Raw genomic sequence first — 18,156 nt, forward strand, 5'->3', positions numbered from 1 at the left:
CTTCCAAAAGTTGAAAATGAGTCAGATGGATTACTCCATTTTCTATTCGGTTAAACCTTTGACAAATTAGCAATGACTGTCCGACAAATCCAAAGACAGATTCACCTCATTCAAGAGTTCAGTTTATTTTAGTGGTAGACCATATAAATCCAGTATGAAGCATTCTACAACCTATTCTAGAGTCTAGCTTTCCTAGACAATTGCCTGCCTGAAAAACTTCGAAAAATGGTTCACATTTTTCTTCATTGTGCCTTTGAATGTTAGCAGAGTGATCTGTTTTGTCACACTTATAGGGAATACGATTGTGACCAGACGCTTCTGACAGATGTGCGCTTGACATCGCAGGTGTAGCAAAGAAAGGACTTGCAAAGACTTCAAGATTCTAAAAAAAGTATGCCATGCTCTTAGATAGCAGAATGATGAGAAGTATTCGACAACTCATTCATCATTTCTGTTCGATATAAACTCTTCTGTAGTCCATGGATATTTGGTACCAACCGTTTCTTCTTTCCTGGTGAGATAGCAATGACTGGTAGGTGTTATCCATCAACTGTACATCCAGTATCTCTTTGATAATTTTTAATAGCTTCAACTAGAGCTGAGGTTGAATTTTATGGCTGTCATAAGTCAATGAGTTTTATACCGACTGTTACATTTTATCTCAAACTCACAAAATGCCATGTCACAACAACGATTCTCAATCATCCATATTTACGTTGCACTGAGATCATTCCTCAGAAGAAAAGCATCGACGTTCATTTTAGATGCAATAGGTATTGACAGTTCTTCTTATTGACAACTCGGTTGTAGTCAGATAGAAGTAATGGGTCACTGCATCACCTTCAAAAGTACAAAGTCCAGGAAAGGGTTTCTCCCAGACACTGTAACAACCATTTCCCATTTGTGGTCAACTTTTACTTACGGTTGTAAGTCCTTCTTGGCCCGGCATGGCCAGGTGGGTTATGGCGTTCGACTCGCCATCTGAAGGTGGCGGGCTCGAATCTCCGTTGCACCAAACATGTTCGCCCTTTCAGTCATGGGAACGTTATAATTTACGGTCAATCCCACTATTCGTTGGTAAAAAAGTAGCCCACGAGTTGACGGTGGGTGGCGATGATTATCTGCCATCCCTTTAGTCTTACACTACTAAATTAGGAACAGCTAACGCAAATAGTCCTCGTGTAGCTTTGCGCGAAATAAAAACAAACAAACAAGTCCTTGTTTAATAAAATCACGTTTAATTAACTCTGAACATTTTCTACACTTATTGCACAATAACAAGAATAAAGTGTGTTTACGACATATGAAAGAAATATGTTCCAAAACCTAACCACCCTGTTAGAAAAATATAGCTGTCTTAGCCGAAGATGACTCTTATCCTGCCACAAATTATACATTTATGTCCTCTTATTTTTACCATTAAATATGAAAAATAGTGATTCATCAGTGTAAAAGTTCTCTTGACTGTCTCAAACCTAAATAAAATCCCCTTTAATTATCCCTTTATAAAAGAAAAATCACTTTCATTGATCTTAACCTATCCCTATATAACCACTTTTCTATCTTATGTATCAGTATAATTGCCCTCCTTTGAACTATTTCCAACAGTTCAATGTAAGTAGGTAAGGACCCCAACACTGTACACAGTATTTCAAATGGGATCTAACCAACAGCATTATAAACACTTTAAATATATATTGAATATTTCTATAGATACAACCTAAAATCTTATTTGCCTTAACAATAGAATGGTACATTGCCTAAATGATTTAAAATACTAATCAACCAGAACACCAAGATTTGTTCTATAACACTGTTATGGTTAGTCCTATTAAAATTATACTCATAATTCAAATTAATACATCTTATATACATTACCTTGAAATTATTATAATTAAAAGTCATTTATTCTCAACATACCAAATAATTACCTTATATAGTCTTTAAACTGAAGAATTGGCTAAGAAATCAATCATAAAGTAATGCAAAATATTTTACCTATTATGTCGTGATGTTAAATGGCATAATGATACTAAAACTAAAGCGAAATACAAAGAAATAACTTTTATCACAAAAGTAAACACATAAACATAGTGTATGTATCTGCTTTTATTTACACAGTTCAATAGCTTCTGCCAGATTCTTTAAGCTACTTAATTCTTTAAGGGCTTCTTCTAGATTGTTTACATCCATAATTTCTTTGTTTACAAAAAACGTGGCATTTACCCAAAATGATTAATACTTTTTGCGTGGCTAGTCACTTTTTCTAGCATACAGCGCCTTTCAAAAGTAGTCATCCTCTACCAGTGAAACCCGGCATAGCCAAGCGTGTTAAGGCGTGCGACTCGTAATCTGAAGGTCGCGGGTTCGAATCCCCGTCGCGCCAAACATGCTCGCCATTTCAGCCGTGGGGGCGTTATAATGTAACGGTCAATCCCACTATTCGTTGGTAAAAGAGTAGCTCAAGAGTTGGCGGTGGGTGGTGATGACTAGCTGCTTTCCCTCTAGTCTTACACTACTAAATTAGGGACGGCTAGCACAGATATACCTCGAGTAGCTTTGTGCGAAATTCGGAAACAAACAAACAATCTACCAGTGATGTTACATGTTGAAGAAATACACATTATGTAAACAATTTTCAACATGAACTTGAATTTATTAAAAATACTAATGATCAAATTAGCACTGTTATGTGTGAAGGAGGTTGAATCCCAGCAAAACCTGCAAGGAAAATATATAAGTTGAATTTTGCGGATGGCATAAGTATTCAATCTCCCAAGTCAGTACTTGGTGAAAGCACTTTCAGCAGCAATTACTGCTATGAGTTGTTTTTGACAGGTCTCTATCAGTTTTGTAAAATTGGATAGTGCATTTTTTATCCATAATTCCTCACATAATTGCTCAAATTCTGAACACGTTCAGTGAGAATCACTGATGGACTGCAATCTGCAAGTCTTACTATAAGTTTTCCATTGGATTATTGTCAGGAATTTGACTGGGCTACTCCAGAACTTTCATTTTCTTCTTCTGATACCATTACAATGGGCTTTGATCTTGTGCTTCGGGTCCTATCATTGTCCTGCTGAAATGTGAATTTCCAATCCAGTTTTAGATTATTCGCTGACTCATGCTTGTTTTCTCCTAGGATTCTCCTGTACTTACATCATCTATCTTCCCCTCAATCCTGACAAACTTATCGATTCCTGCTTATGAGAAGTATCTCCATAACATGATGATGTCGGCACTATTATTGACAGCCGAAATAGTGTTAATTGACTGATGTGGTGTGTTGGGTTTGTGCCAGATGTAATACTTTTAATTTAGACCACAAAGCTCGATTTATTTCTCGTCTGACCACAAAGTTTTCTGCCACGTGTCTGCAGTATCATTTACGTGTTTTGCACAAACTACATACGAGATTTAAGATGATTATTTTTCAGTAATGGCTTCTTTCTTCCAACCTTCCTATACAGGTTAGTTTTGTGTCAGGATCGGAATCCCGTCAGTGTATTAATACTGACTCCTATCTCAGATAAGGAACTTCATACCACCCAGTCAGAATCCAGATCAGGCTGCCTATCCAAACCAAGCAACTGAACAGGCAGGGAACTGATTAGGACTGCTACTGTGAAACCAACGGTGACTTTGAAAGACTTTCAAAGTACAGGCGCATCCTAGATGAAAATCTGCATGAGTCAGCGAATAATTTAAAACCGTGTCAAAACTTCACATTTCAGCAGGAAAAAGACTCGAAACACAGGTCTAAAGTAACACTGGAGTGGTTTCAAAAGAATAGGGTGAATGCCCTAGAGTGGCTCAGTCAAATTTCTGTTTGACTTTAATTGAAAATTTATGCCAAGACATGAAGAGGCAGTCCATCATTGATCCCCACCAATCTCATCAGAATTGAAGTAATTTTACGGGGAAGAATTAACAAAGACTACACCATTCCGTTCTGCAGAGCTGGTAGAGACACTTCTAAAACGATTCACAGCAGTAATTGCTGCCAAAGGTGCTTCCACCAAGTACTGGCTTAAGGGGCTGAATACTTATGCAATCAGCAAATTTCCATATACAAGTGTTTCCTTTGTAAATATTACTGACATTCAATATTCTTCACACATAAAAGTGTTAAGTTTGATCATTCGTGTTTTGAATACAAACAAATTCATGTACAAAATATTTAAATTATTTGTATTTCGTCAAAATGTGACATTATTAGTAGAAATTGAATACTTTTATAAGGAACTGTATCTAAATTGTAACGCTCGCATTATAAAACAGTGGTGTATATCTCAACATTGAATCTCTATACGTAGATTTAACACGCCAATGTATCATAATCTAAACAGACATTATAAACAGCCGCAAATGCAACATAATACACTATTTCCATTACGATCGGTATGAATTAATACTACCCGAGCAGTGGAAGAAACATTTCTAAATTTCACTATACAAGAGTAGACAGGCACGTGACCTCGTTTCACTTGACTTTTCAATGTTTAAATCAACAAGTAATCAATTAGTCAAAGTTATAGGAGAAATTCTAAATACACTCACTGACAAAGTTGATCAAAATAAGACATTATCAGGACTGTAGAAAGTTATAAGGCCATGATCTGACCACTTTTGCATGATATATATAGCTACAACTTATGTATTAAATTTTGTTTCTTTTAATTCAATACATTACGTTCTATGTGTGTATGGTATTTGTGGTTAAAATAACTCAAGATGTAGTTCAAATAGATTCAATCTCAAAGTACTTTGAGCATGTTTCATGGGACAGAGAATCGAAGTTGCGACTCTTAGATTGAAGATTGAATATCCCAACCACCTGGCTAGGCCAAGCCGTGCTTCAAATGCTTCACCCTTCAATCTAAGAGTCGTAAGTTCGAACATCTGCCCCATCAAACATGCTCTTTTTTTTTCAGCTACAAGGGTGTTATAAGTTACAGTCAATCCTATTATTTGTTGGTAAAAGAATAACCGAAGGATTAGCGGTAAGCGGTAATAACTATCTGCCTTACTTATAGTTTTTTACTGCTAAATTAGGGACGGATAGCGTAGATAGCTCTTGTGCGGCTTAAGTACAATTTCTGTAAACTAATTACGCATCAAACTGCTTATGTGTCAATGTTTGGTGGATTACAATATCTCTAATAGTCTAAAAGTCACACACAAAAATAGGAAAACAATAGCATGAACACAGCAATAAATTATTTTAATTACTACTGATATATTTTAATATATTTTACATGTAAAATAAATGTTTTCATCCAATGTTTTCTCAGTTTCTTATACTAATGATATTATAGGCAAAGACATAAAATTACTCAGTATAATGCATTATGTGGACCCATTAATAGCTAACTGTTATAAATAAGTTATTTATTTGAGGGTTAAATCTTCATCAGGTGAGATACAACTATACCAAGTAAACAATACCTGCATTAGTAGTCACATAGTAATTTCTATAACAATAAATTAAATATATTGAAGTTGGTGATGATCAAGAATTAAATACATATTAATAAAATGATTTTATGTGTTGACAGTCCAAGAAGGTGGTATGTTTATAGAATACGTATGGATTGTTACATATCAAAATTGGTAAACTTGTTTAATCCATTTATTTTGTCATAACTAAACAATCGTGTGGCAAACATTCTAAAGCCACGTGGTTTCGTAGTGAGTCGACGCTGTTTAGTGTTTAGAGCTTTTGAAAATTAACTTTGGTGTTCGTTTGTAATGTTATATTTTGTTGCCAGTTGGTAGATGTAAGTTATTAGCACATTGTTCGTTACTGTTTGAGTGTGATTTGAGAGTATTTTTGTTTTGTGTGATCGTTTAAGGACAAATTTAAGGGACATGAGTAGCGTACAGCATCTTGAACCAGGTCTAAGCCTAATGAGGACAATAGAGGAAGATGAAGATATACCAGTTGAGTCAGGTAGTGATGAATACGACAGTGAACTAGAAGTTATCAGTGTGAAGAAGAAACGTAATCTAGATTTTAATGATAGTTTTAAGTTTATTGACAGTGCTACTGACTATTACCAAGACATATGGGAAAATATTTCTTGTAAAAGAAAATCAAAATCCCCAAATGAATTAAAAAACATTGTTCAGCTTCAAGAATCGATGAAAGTTAAGGGGCATAATAACGAACAAAAAAGTGAAGTAATTACGAAAGATATTCTGAAAACTAAAGTTGATAAACATAAGCATAAAAAAATTAATGAAAGTAAAGAATCACGGGTGGAATACAAATCTGAAAAAGACTGCATTGAAGTGTTTCCTGAAGGACTTGTTTATGACAAAAGTTTCTCATTTCAACAAATGAATCTGTCTAGACCATTACAAAAAGCTATAACTGCTATGAATTTCTTATATCCAACACCAGTACAAGCAGCAACTATCCCAGTTGCACTTATGGGTCGAGATATTTGTGGCTGTGCAGCAACTGGGACAGGAAAAACAGCAGCATTTATGCTTCCTGTTTTAGAAAGACTTCTCTATAAACCTAAACAACAGCCAGTTACAAGAGTGTTAGTGCTAGTTCCAACCAGAGAACTTGGTGTTCAAGTTTATAAAGTTTCTAGACAACTTTCACAGTTTACTAATATTGAAATAGCTCTTGCAGTTGGTGGATTAGACTTAGCTGCTCAAGAGCAAGCTTTACGTAAAACACCCGACATAGTTATAGCCACTCCTGGGCGTTTGATTGATCATATTCATAATACACCATCTTTTGGCTTATGTAATATAGAAGTACTGATTCTTGACGAAGCAGATAGAATGCTAGACGAGTATTTTGCTGAACAGATGAAAGAGATTATTAGAGATTGTGCTCCTACTCGTCAGACAATGCTGTTTTCTGCTACACTTAGTGAAATGGTACAGGATCTGGCAGTAGTTTCTCTGAAAGATCCAGTGAAAATTTTTATCAATAGTAACACTGATGTTGCTTTTAATCTAAGGCAAGAGTTTATTCGAATTAGAGAAAATCGAGAAGGAGATAGAGAACCAATTTTAGCAGCACTGATTTGTCGTACTTTTCATGAACGAGTTTTAATTTTTGTTCAGACAAAAAAACAGGTTCATCGTCTTCGTGTTATGCTGGAGCTAATGGGAATCAAAGTGGATGAACTTCATGGAAATTTAAACCAAACGCAACGACTAGAAGCTCTGAGAAAGTTTCAAGAGGAGGAGGTTGATGTGCTTATTGCCACTGATGTTGCTGCTAGAGGACTGGACATTCCTGGAGTTTGCACTATAATCAATTTCACAATGCCAAACACTCTGCAACACTATATTCATCGTGTTGGACGTACAGCAAGAGCTGGACACAGTGGAAGGTCAGTGTCCTTGGTTGGAGAAAGTGAACGTAAGTTGTTGAAAGAAATTGTTAAAAAAGCTAGAAATCCAGTGAAACATCGAATTATACCACAAACTGTTGTGTCTCATTTTATCAGTCAGATTGCATCCTTAGAAAATAATATTGAACAAATATTAAAGACTGAGAAGGTGGAAAAGGAAATCAATTTGTCAGACCAAAAAATTAAAAAAGTTGAACAAATGATTGGTAAAACATCTGAGGTACAGATACCTAAGCCTAAACGAAATTGGTATCAAACTGTCAAAGAGAAGAAAAGACAAGAAGCTGACAAAAGGTTATCAGATTTTAATGGTAAGAAGAAAAAGCAAGGTAGAAAAATAAACAATACAGCTGAAGATCGTGTTAATCATGAATTGGAAAAGGTTGCTCAATATCAGGCAAGATTGGTAAAAAGATCACAGAAACCTCAGCGGATAAAAGCTATCGATGAGCGCGACAAGAAAACTAGAATTAAAAGAAAAAATATTTCAAAAAGTAGATCATTTGCTGAGGATCTAGGGAATGTCAACAAGAAATCTGTGAAAAGTTTAAGAAGTATAGCATCTGGTCACAGAAAACTAGAAAGAAGAATAGGTAACAAGAGACATCCTGGAAAGAAATTCAAGTCTAAGAGTAAATTTAAGCGTAAAAAATAAGTCTTCCAATGAGCTTTTGTTATATTTGAAATAGTGATTTATATCTTATACTATTGGCCATTACTGTTAGTGTTAAGGAGTGACATTATTTTGTAAATTTCTATAGAAGGTAATAATTGAACTATAATTGGAGAGAACTCCAATACTAAATAAGGTAAACCTAAATTACATCTGTCACGTAGAACTAAAACTTTACAAAGTGACTCTCTCATGTTTTAACATTTTGTGTTTACAGCTGCAAAGATATAAAAAGTGTTAAATTAGATAACTTTTTCATTTCAATATAACATGTTTGGTAATCAGATGTTGGAGATAGATAAAATATTTGGTAATATGAAAATTTGATTTGTCCAGAGTGAATTATTTAAACTTAGAGTAGTTAAGATTTTTTACTACAGAGAATAATTCAGTAATGGACTATTTGGAAATATAATTACAGTTAGGTCTAATTCATCTGTATATTATAATATCAACATTGTTTTAAAAAGATGTGAAAGCTCATTTAGGCTGTTTGTATTGCTGGGAACACCATACTTTATCTTGGTTATCCATACAGATGATAAACGATGCTACAGTCACTATTTACAGTTTCCTCTGTAATTACAGGCTCTCAAAAGTTAACTTGTGTGAGGTGGTGAATAAAATATTTTCTCAATTTTTGTTAAAATGAGAACTTTTTTTCTCATTTGAATAAGAAAGTAATAAATGAATATTGGTATTCATAATTCTGGTTGAAATATTTGTAGGTTAATTTATATTTTTGGTCTAGCTTTATCTTATTTTCTTAAAGTTAAAAAAAAGTTTGGAATTTTCTTTGGTACTGAATCTTGGAAGAATTGATTGGCTATTTAGTTAGCCAAAATGAGAGAAGGCAGCACTACCAACTTCCTGTCATGCCCTTCTCCCTAAATAAATAAACTTGAAATAGCAAAATATGTAGAACAAGGTATTTTTTGATTTGGCTTTATTTAACTTTTTTTTTTGTGACTTTGATATATTCAGGTTGAACCAAATTAACTTGAGAACAGTTGGATTGGTCCATAGAGTAATAGGAGAATTGATGAAGGTATTTATTATGGAATAATAGTGAACTTGAATAACTAAGTCAGTGAAAGAAAGAGTTGGACACAAGGTATTGTATGAAATACAGTATCAGTTCTCAAATGTATGTATTTCTGTCGTTAAATGCAGGAGTACTTAATTTTTAAGATCAGAAGAACACTATCCCTAGTATTAGACCTTCCTTCAGAAGAAACATGTTTACTCTGAGTTGCCAGTAATTCTCATTCAAGCATAGGAAAGGCAGCAACCTTGAGATACCACCTAAATTACCACTGTAACTGCTCTCAAGCACAGCATTTATAGCCACTTCACCCATGGGCAGAACAGGTATTATATTCTAAATAATGACAAAACAATAAAGACAGATAAAATGGGGTGAACTTAATGGTTTTCTCAACTGTGTATTATGGGAAACCTGCACATACAGAGAATAAAGGATAAATCCACAATAAATACTATTACAAAAAAACAAAGGTAAAAACATGATATATTTATATAATACATGCTGAATAAAAACAGTAAGTATACATGTTAAACTAACTCTGAGTCTTGTAATCCTTCAAAGTTGTTTAATGAAAATAATTGTTTTGATGAAGTATATGGTGCAATAAGAAGAAAAAAAATCCACCAAGTATACTCCTATCTGATTCTAGTTATAACAGAGATTAAAAATTCAAAACAATTGGTATGCTTTGGAATTGGTTTTTCAAGAGGAAGGTAGTTAGTACATTGTTATTATTATTATACTTCATGTTCAGAATCTCATTTTTCTCTTATCTTTTGGTAGACGTCAGATTCACAGACCTTATATTGTTTTATTGAGGATGTGTTGTCTACAGTTTTATCTTACCTTTCTATAGAGAGTATTTTATTGGTCAGATTTTATGAACTACTGAGGAGTTTGTTTTTGTATGATAGGCTCTGCATTATTCATAGGTAAGACAGTTTCCCAGGCCTGTCATGGCCAGGTGGTTAAGGCTATTGACTCATAATTTGAGGATCGCTGCTTCAAATATCTGTCGCACCAAACATGCTCACCCTTTCAGCTGTGTGGACATTATAATGTGACGATCAATTCTACTATTTGTTGGTGAAAGAGTAGCCCAAGACTTGGTGGTGGGAGTGATGAGGACTAGCTGCCTTCCCTCTAGACTTACACTGCTAAATTATGGACAGCTAGTGCAGATAGCCCTCATGTAGCTTTGTGCAAAATTCAAAAAAGAAAGAAAAGAAATACAGTGTCCCACAGCATTTTCTTCACTGTTTGTAACTTCTGTATTTCTCTAGACTTCACATGTTCTGATTATATAACTTTACTATTTGACCTATGATCATAAATTTCAGAGACCGTGATCACTCATTCCTTCTGATATCCAATTATTTCAGTATCATCATTTTGTGTTTCTTGCTCTACACAGCTGGTGTATATTTTTTCTGGACTGAGTTTCTGATATTGTTAAACAGCCTTTTCAACATGAACCTCAATGAACATGGTACCTTCTTCACTTAGTAGTGTTTCTATATTAGTATCAGTTTTGGATTTTTGTTAGAATTATTAATTACTTGAGAATTAATTTAATGTTAGCTTTCATAATACTATTGTTAAATTTTTTATACCATCAGTTATGCTTTTTATTTGAACATTTAACACAAAACTTATCTGTTAAGCCCTGGTTTGATCTGGTTCATCAATTAACCAATTGTCTTAGTGTTTTCTGTCAGTCTGTTTCCTAGTTTTTAAGCTCAACATTTGTATGTTTTCTAGTCTTGGTTTATGGCTTGTATGTTGTTTAATATATACTTAATATGTTACTGCTTAAGCAAATACTAATATTTTCATAAAATCTGTCAGTACTTGATATGTATTCAAGAACATAATTATTATACAAACTTTCATTAACTTTAATATTAGAAATTGTAGAATTCCATATGTACTCAGAGCACTTTTTCAAATAGGCTAAATTAACAAACAATTTGAAACTTGCAATATAGTTTTCATTTGGAATAATTAAAATTATATTCTCTCTAAGTGATGGAATTAGGAAATTGAGATCTAATCCTAAACTCTGAAGTATAATTTAAATTCACATTACTTTAACCACATATCTTGACAAAATAGAGAAATACATACATTGTGGTTAATTGTGCATATTTCTTTTCAAGAATAACTGTTCATAACAATTCTGAATATTATGTGACCTTGCAAATATTTTTAAAACTAGAAAAACAAAATAGGGTAGTAAATCCTAACAGAAAAGTTGTTGAACAAAAACATCAGACAATCAGTGTTTGTGATTCTTGAGGTCAGCCACTGTAGATAATTTAAAAGTTTCAGTCGTTAATATACATTGGGAAGAGATAAACACTGAGTCATGTAGAATAAGATCCTGCAAGGACATTTTTATATATTTTATTAACAGTGAATTATACCTCAGTTATCTCACAGTTTCAATCTAGAGCTTCAAGCATTTTTCATAAATTTAACATCCAAAGTACATTTTATAACAGTGTACTGTGTATTATTAACATAAATCTCAATTTTATCATGATTTTTGTACTGTTAGAATTATATTTATGGAAAATCAGGTTACAATTGAAAGCATATTTCCAATTCATAGATCTCTTTAAAAAGCACGAAGTATACAGTAATAAGATGTCATTTCAGTAAAATTGTTTAAAAAAATTCATGTCCCCTTATTGGGACAGCAAGTCTTCAGACTCAAACTATTAAAATCTGGAGTTCAGTTCCACAAAATGGATCTATCAGGTAATCTAATGTAACTTTGCTCTGAAACAAATGTTCAACTATTGCTAAGTATAATATATAAAATCTATTAGTTCTGTAAATGTTATCAATCAACTACTTTAAAACAGAGGTATGACTGAATGCACATCCTAAGATAAATTTCACATTGCTTATTTCTAAGTAAATGTTTTAAAAACAAAAAATTTGAAATGTACATTACCTTATTTTATGTTGTAACATAAAACATGGACATGAATTTTCCCTCTCTAACCTTTACTACTGATCTTAAGGTCATATTAAATTTAAGCAAAGTTAATATCAAGGTCTAATGAAATCTCAGTATTTTATGAATTGATTGTTTTGTCCAGGAACTACTAACTAGCAACAATATCCTCTTCTTTGTTGCAATAATCTTGACTAGTTATTTTCAACATAGACCAGAATTGTTACCCAGTTGAGTCTGTCATCAAATACTCAAGAAGGTAATACAAACCTTTCTTGGGTTTACACTGAGCTATATATCATGTATCACCACAAATAGCAAATTTCACTATTGTGTGACCTTATTCAATTATCTGTTGACCATCTTGAACTTTTTACTTAATCTTTATAAAAATGTTTCAAAAAGACATATCACTTTTAAAATAAGTAACTTTGAAATATGTCAAAACAAAAAGTTGTAGTATAATTACACTAATTGTGGTATTGACTGAAAATCAGTCAAATTTAAGTATATAACTATGATCCAAGGATTATAACTTTTAGAATATCACAGTATAAATATCTGTGAATTTCACTTTTCCATAACTAGTTTTAAAGAATATCTGAAGCAAGTTATAGTCAGATAATTGTTGAAAATTGTTGTGTAGGTATTCTGGATGTAGTTAATTATACCTTTCTAAACTTGATGTTAAAAGGTCATAATCATATGCATATCCTTTTGCTTAGGTAAAAGATAAATAACACAACAATTATCCCATAGCAAATTGTACCACACTGACCCAGTGACATTCTCTGTTTCGGGTAGTGTTGCAAACCCATCTCAAGGGATGATGTAATTATCTATACAATATGGTATGAGTTGGAGGTTCTCTTATTTCTACACAATATTTACTGATGTAAGAAATTAATAGGTGAAAGACGATGCACCAAATACCATAGGTTAGGTAATAAAAGGACAGCATGACACAAGTGTTTTTTTTAATTTACCTTTCACCTTACAGGATATTTAAAAAAGCCTCTTATTTTCTAGTAATCTGTTGAATTTACTTTGCTTAACTAATTTTTTTTTTTTTAATTTTTCATTTGTTTATCAACAGCTGTTACCATTTTTTACAACTTTGCATGAAATTTCTGAAATCTGTGTTACTTTATGTCAGATCAAATCAAATTCGTGGCAAGTATTCCAATTTAACACTTTGCACCTCAGAAAGAAACACAAAGCAATCGAGGGCACTCAGAAAGGACCTTCTCTTTGCCCTACCAGAGTTTAAATATTGACTTAAAAAAAACATGCAAGAGGATAGGTATCTTTAAATCCAAAAGCCTCAGAATTTACTGTTTGGGAAAACAGAAGTATCCCAAGAAAACCCACTTTCATGCCTTAGTGCCAAATATTCTATGCAGACTTTGCCCTGGAATAGCTGTAGGGAAAGAAATTCTAGGTTAATAATGCATATAGGATTAAAGTGTGTGTGAAAGAGAGAGAGAAAAAAAAACGTACAAACATAAGAGGCTTAAGGCAGAACTGTAGAAGTAGCTAGCCTGTTGTAGGCTTGGATGAACCACTTGCACTTCACTTTGCTTGTATATCTTCGAGGAAATTCAGTGTGGGCTTGGATTCAGGGATGCATAGAAGTGGCGAGGGTGACCGTGAGTTCTCTGGTTGTACTTCCTTGGATGTGTTGTTCTTCAGTGGTCTGGGCTGATTTGTGTCTTCTTGGAGTCTTAGTTTGTACCTTCTGAGAGTTTGTAATCTTGAAGGCTTTCTGAACTGATATGTCTTAGTTTGCGTGGTTTGTATCTGGCTTGAGATTGTAGTGTTTGAAATTACAGCTGTGGTCTGGCAGGATTTGTCGTGTGTCTTCTTGGTATCAGAAAGTCCAGATATGTTGTTGGTAGTGGAGGTTGAGGGCATCGATGAGAGTGTATGGGTATTTTTCCTGATTGGATCTGGATTAAGCAGTAAATTGGTGCTTGACTGTTGAAAGTCATCTGTAGGTTGCTTATTTCGTGGAAGTTTTATATGACTGCGGGTGGATGGAGCGACAACGTGGGCGTTTGGCACTGAAATGAAAGATGTGGCAGTAACATCTGTTGCGCAAAATGCAGTCAGCAATATGCTTTGAAGTTGTTACTGTCTTCATGACATAGGTAGGCAGATTAGTGTGTTTGGATAATATACGATGTACTGAATTATACTTGGTTTGGGTGTGACTTTCAATTGCCTGTTTTATTTTGTCAGGTTCAATACTTGGGTGGGCATCCCTAAGGAACAATGAGAAGAGACTAACAGAACTTTTGGTGGGGGGAACAACTGATGTTAAATACAGTGTTCCATGGTTGACATAATTATACTTGATCAGTGGGTATGGAGGGCTGGATAAAAATTCTGCCCCTGTGAAAGATTCGAGTCATAGACGGGTTGATAGTTTTGCCTGGCTTGGCTTGAGCATTGAACATGGCTACTTGTAGCAGTGTAAGGTTTGGCAATAGCCCATTGATGATTAGCGGAGAGACAGGTTGGGTAACTGGTGTGACAGGTCCTGGCATCTTAAACAGCATAATAGAAAGATCAGCATGTCTTGCTTGCTTAGTGACTAGTGCAGGAAAAAGAAACAAAACCAAACAAAAACCGCTTTATGTCAGATATCAGAACTTAAATATTATATAAGCATGATATCTACTCAGGTATGTTTGGATTAACTTTCTCTTTCTTATAAAACTTCACAGGTGTTGGAAGACTAGTTACAAACATAAATCAAGAAGTTAGTGAATATTTGAAAAAAATTACACAGCCACAATGGTTTTATTGTCTTGAAATATTTCACGTTTTGCAGCAATTTCTGTACACTGAAGCTAAAATGATATCCATTTTTCACAAAATGTCATATGTACCATTACATAAGTGAATAATTTTAATAAAAATGTGGCCACATTTCTTTATGCTTAAAATGTTGCCAATCACTGGCTACAGATTTCTATAGACCAGTCGTGACTTGAGAGTTTTATTGATCATTCTAGAACTCATGAGAAACACCACTAGTACATAAATGGTTAACAGGCTTTATGACAGTGGGGATCGTGACCACCTGGGGGGTCATGGAAGGTCATGGAAGGTTTGGGAATTATTGAGGAAATCATAAAGCAGTTTGTAGTTTTTGTGGCAAGTGCCTGTAACTGCCCACATATTTCATATATTGCAACGTTTTGAATTGCCTACATTTTTTAAACTATATAATATTAATACATCGAACTTAAAATTTAAATATCAAAGTTTCCATCATATTTAGTATATTTTCTCATTATATATTATATTAACCCTCACACTGAGTGAATAAGTAGGTTTTGTATGATCATTAATTCCATGAATTTTACATTTGTTTAGCACTTGTAGCATTTCTCAAGGTCATTTATTTGTAACATTTTCAATAAATTAGGATCTTTATTCAGTTTTGTTTTATTCTATCTTTACACAAAGTTCACCATTACAACAATTATTATAGTGGTCACGGTAATACCCTGGAGAGTCTCAGGGGGCAAGACAATGAAAAAGGTTAAGAAACACTGCTCTATGATGTATCATTTCTAAATACTATTTAGAAATTACACATCATACAGCCTGTTAACCATTTATGTACTAGTGGTGTGTACATTTTAACACTGTTTTTTATTTTCAATATTTATCCATTGTTATAGCAACAAGAGTTGCATAAATGACCCAAACATATTCTATTTGTGGTACATTTGTAAAAAGCAAAGGGACAATGTTACAGAATTTGTCAAAAAAGTGTATATTTTGAAAGAACTTTGCATGGAGCCCATGATTTTTGTTGGTCCCAAAGTTTGTGTCAAAGAGTTGAGAAATGGACCAAAGGTAAGAAAAAGCCTTTTCCTTTTGGAATTCTAATAGCCTGATGTAAATCTAGAAACCATGAAGGTGACTGCTATTTTTACTTATTTAATGTGCAAGGCTACAACACTGAAAAGTAAGGAAATTTCTTATCTGAACCTTCAATCTGCTATAAGACTTGTTTCTCATGCACCTGTACTTAATCCACTGGAAGTTCTTCATATAGTTTCATCTTATTCCTGAATTTGAAATGGTGATAGGGATTGTTTTCAGCCTCAAACATCTGGAAAGGTTTCATCAAGACATTAGGGAAATAGAGAGGAAGTATCAGATGGAACATCAGCATGATGGCAGATTACTGCTGATCATTGAAACAAGATGAAATATGTAAAAAGAGAGATCATAAAACATAGTTTAAAGACTACAAGACAGATTTCATTTTTCTAAAAAAACAGGATTAATAAGAATATTTGACATCATTGTTCTTCCTTTAGTTTGTTTGAACATTATATATTTATTAACAAAAATACATTGGGGAAAATGAAATAATTGGATCTAAGAAAGTTGTTTTTCTTCCTGATAGTTAAAAAAAACAAAAAAAAACATGAAAGAAAATATTTTTGAAATCTGCATATTGGAATTATGAAAAATCTGTTAATCAAAATTGGTTTGATTTTTAGTAAGATTAAATTTGTAAGCCAGTGCTATTTTTATCCTGATGTATATACTTATAGAGCACAAAATAATTTCATCAGTTACAAGTACTTAACAGTATTCATTAATCTTTGTCAATTTAAATAACTGAATTAAGGTATGCAGATACTCTTAATTTCTTATTAATACAATGAAAATTATTTTCACTGAGAGGAAAATGCCTCCAAAGTTTTCTAAAGTAAAATTTTAGCTAGACTTTCATTAAAACACGAAGCTACAAAATGGTCAATCTGAACTCTGCCCACCATAGGTATTGAAACTAGATTTTTGATCTTACAAATCCTCAAATGAACAACTGGCAGGGTGTGCATTTTAGCTGGAACAGATGCATTAAACACTTTCATTCAGTCATTTCAATTCATAGCAAATTACATGAAAGTTTATTGGTCATATAGTGTTTTATTGTTAATAGAATTTTGATCTTATCCCCGTCAGTTATTTTCATTCATCCCAATTCTACTTCTCATATTTTGTGCACAATAATTAACATCTTCAATACTGATAAAATTTATAATGTTTTGAAATATTAAATTTTTGAAGTATTTTGAATATTATTGCCATGATTTTTTTAGGTTTTATCAGTGTAACTGAAATACCATTTTAGTGTAGTTTTGTTTGTCTCTATTTCATTTTTTCTTTTTCATCAATTAAGATGTTTATTTGAAAGTTCTCCTAGAAACATTGATTAAGCAATTTTCATTGCTTTAGAAAAATGTTGAAATTTGACTTTTCTATTCACAAAAAACATTCTCAAGTTACTGGCCTCTTGTATCTATCAACAGAAATAACAGTTTACTCATCAGCACAGAGCTGTCATACTCTTATATTTACTACATATGAATGTGTGAAGTCAGCTAATGAATATATTGGCTAAATAGACTTGATGACAGAGAAGAAAAAAAACTAACACCATCATATAAACATCACTTGGATACAGTACTTTGTAGGTGGTGGTGAATTTTTAACGAGTAAAGATTTTTTCAATGTGGTTGAAATATTTAAAAATAACACAGTTTTGTTATTCTTATCTAAAGTAAGAAAGTGCATTTCTTCTGTAATGTTTTTTTAATATGCAATGCCTAGTTATCTCAGCTGATTTAAAATCTGTTCTTTCACTAATTTTTTGCATTTCTATTATTATTGTATATTCTCAAACAAGATTTTCCATTGTTTCATGTTCATTTTTACACATCTTAATAGTAAATGATGTTTATAAGGTCTGACTTACAAAAGAGGACTACATCAAAATATTAAGATTAAATTATAATTTGTTAACTCAGACTTCAATATTTCTCTAAGATTTTTTAAAAACTGAATCTGATGTTCATGAATACATCTTTAAAACATTTAATCTACACCAATAAAATTTACTTCACAAAATGTTTGTGTTATATATACTTTATACTACACCAAATACCTATTTCCATTTTTTAATCAACTTCCTGACAGAACAAATGTATAAAAGAACATAATAGTATCTTAATTTTGTTAGTATGTATAAACACAAACATCACTCAACCAG

The 18,156-nt window shown here is 33.0% G+C and overlaps 1 protein-coding gene across 1 annotated transcript; it reads left to right on the top strand.

Moving 5' to 3' along the window:
- The first annotated feature begins 5,646 nt into the window (after positions 1–5,646).
- On the top strand, positions 5,647–8,762 carry Rs1 (Dead-box helicase Rs1). The gene has a single exon (XM_076503538.1). The coding sequence runs from the start codon at positions 5,875–5,877 to the stop codon at positions 8,038–8,040; it is 2,166 nt and encodes a 721-aa protein (XP_076359653.1). The 5' UTR covers positions 5,647–5,874; the 3' UTR covers positions 8,041–8,762.
- The last annotated feature ends 9,394 nt before the right edge of the window (positions 8,763–18,156 follow it).

The sequence above is a fragment of the Tachypleus tridentatus genome, chromosome 6 (genome assembly GCF_004210375.1).
Source record: "Tachypleus tridentatus isolate NWPU-2018 chromosome 6, ASM421037v1, whole genome shotgun sequence".
NCBI lineage: Eukaryota > Metazoa > Arthropoda > Merostomata > Xiphosura > Limulidae > Tachypleus > Tachypleus tridentatus.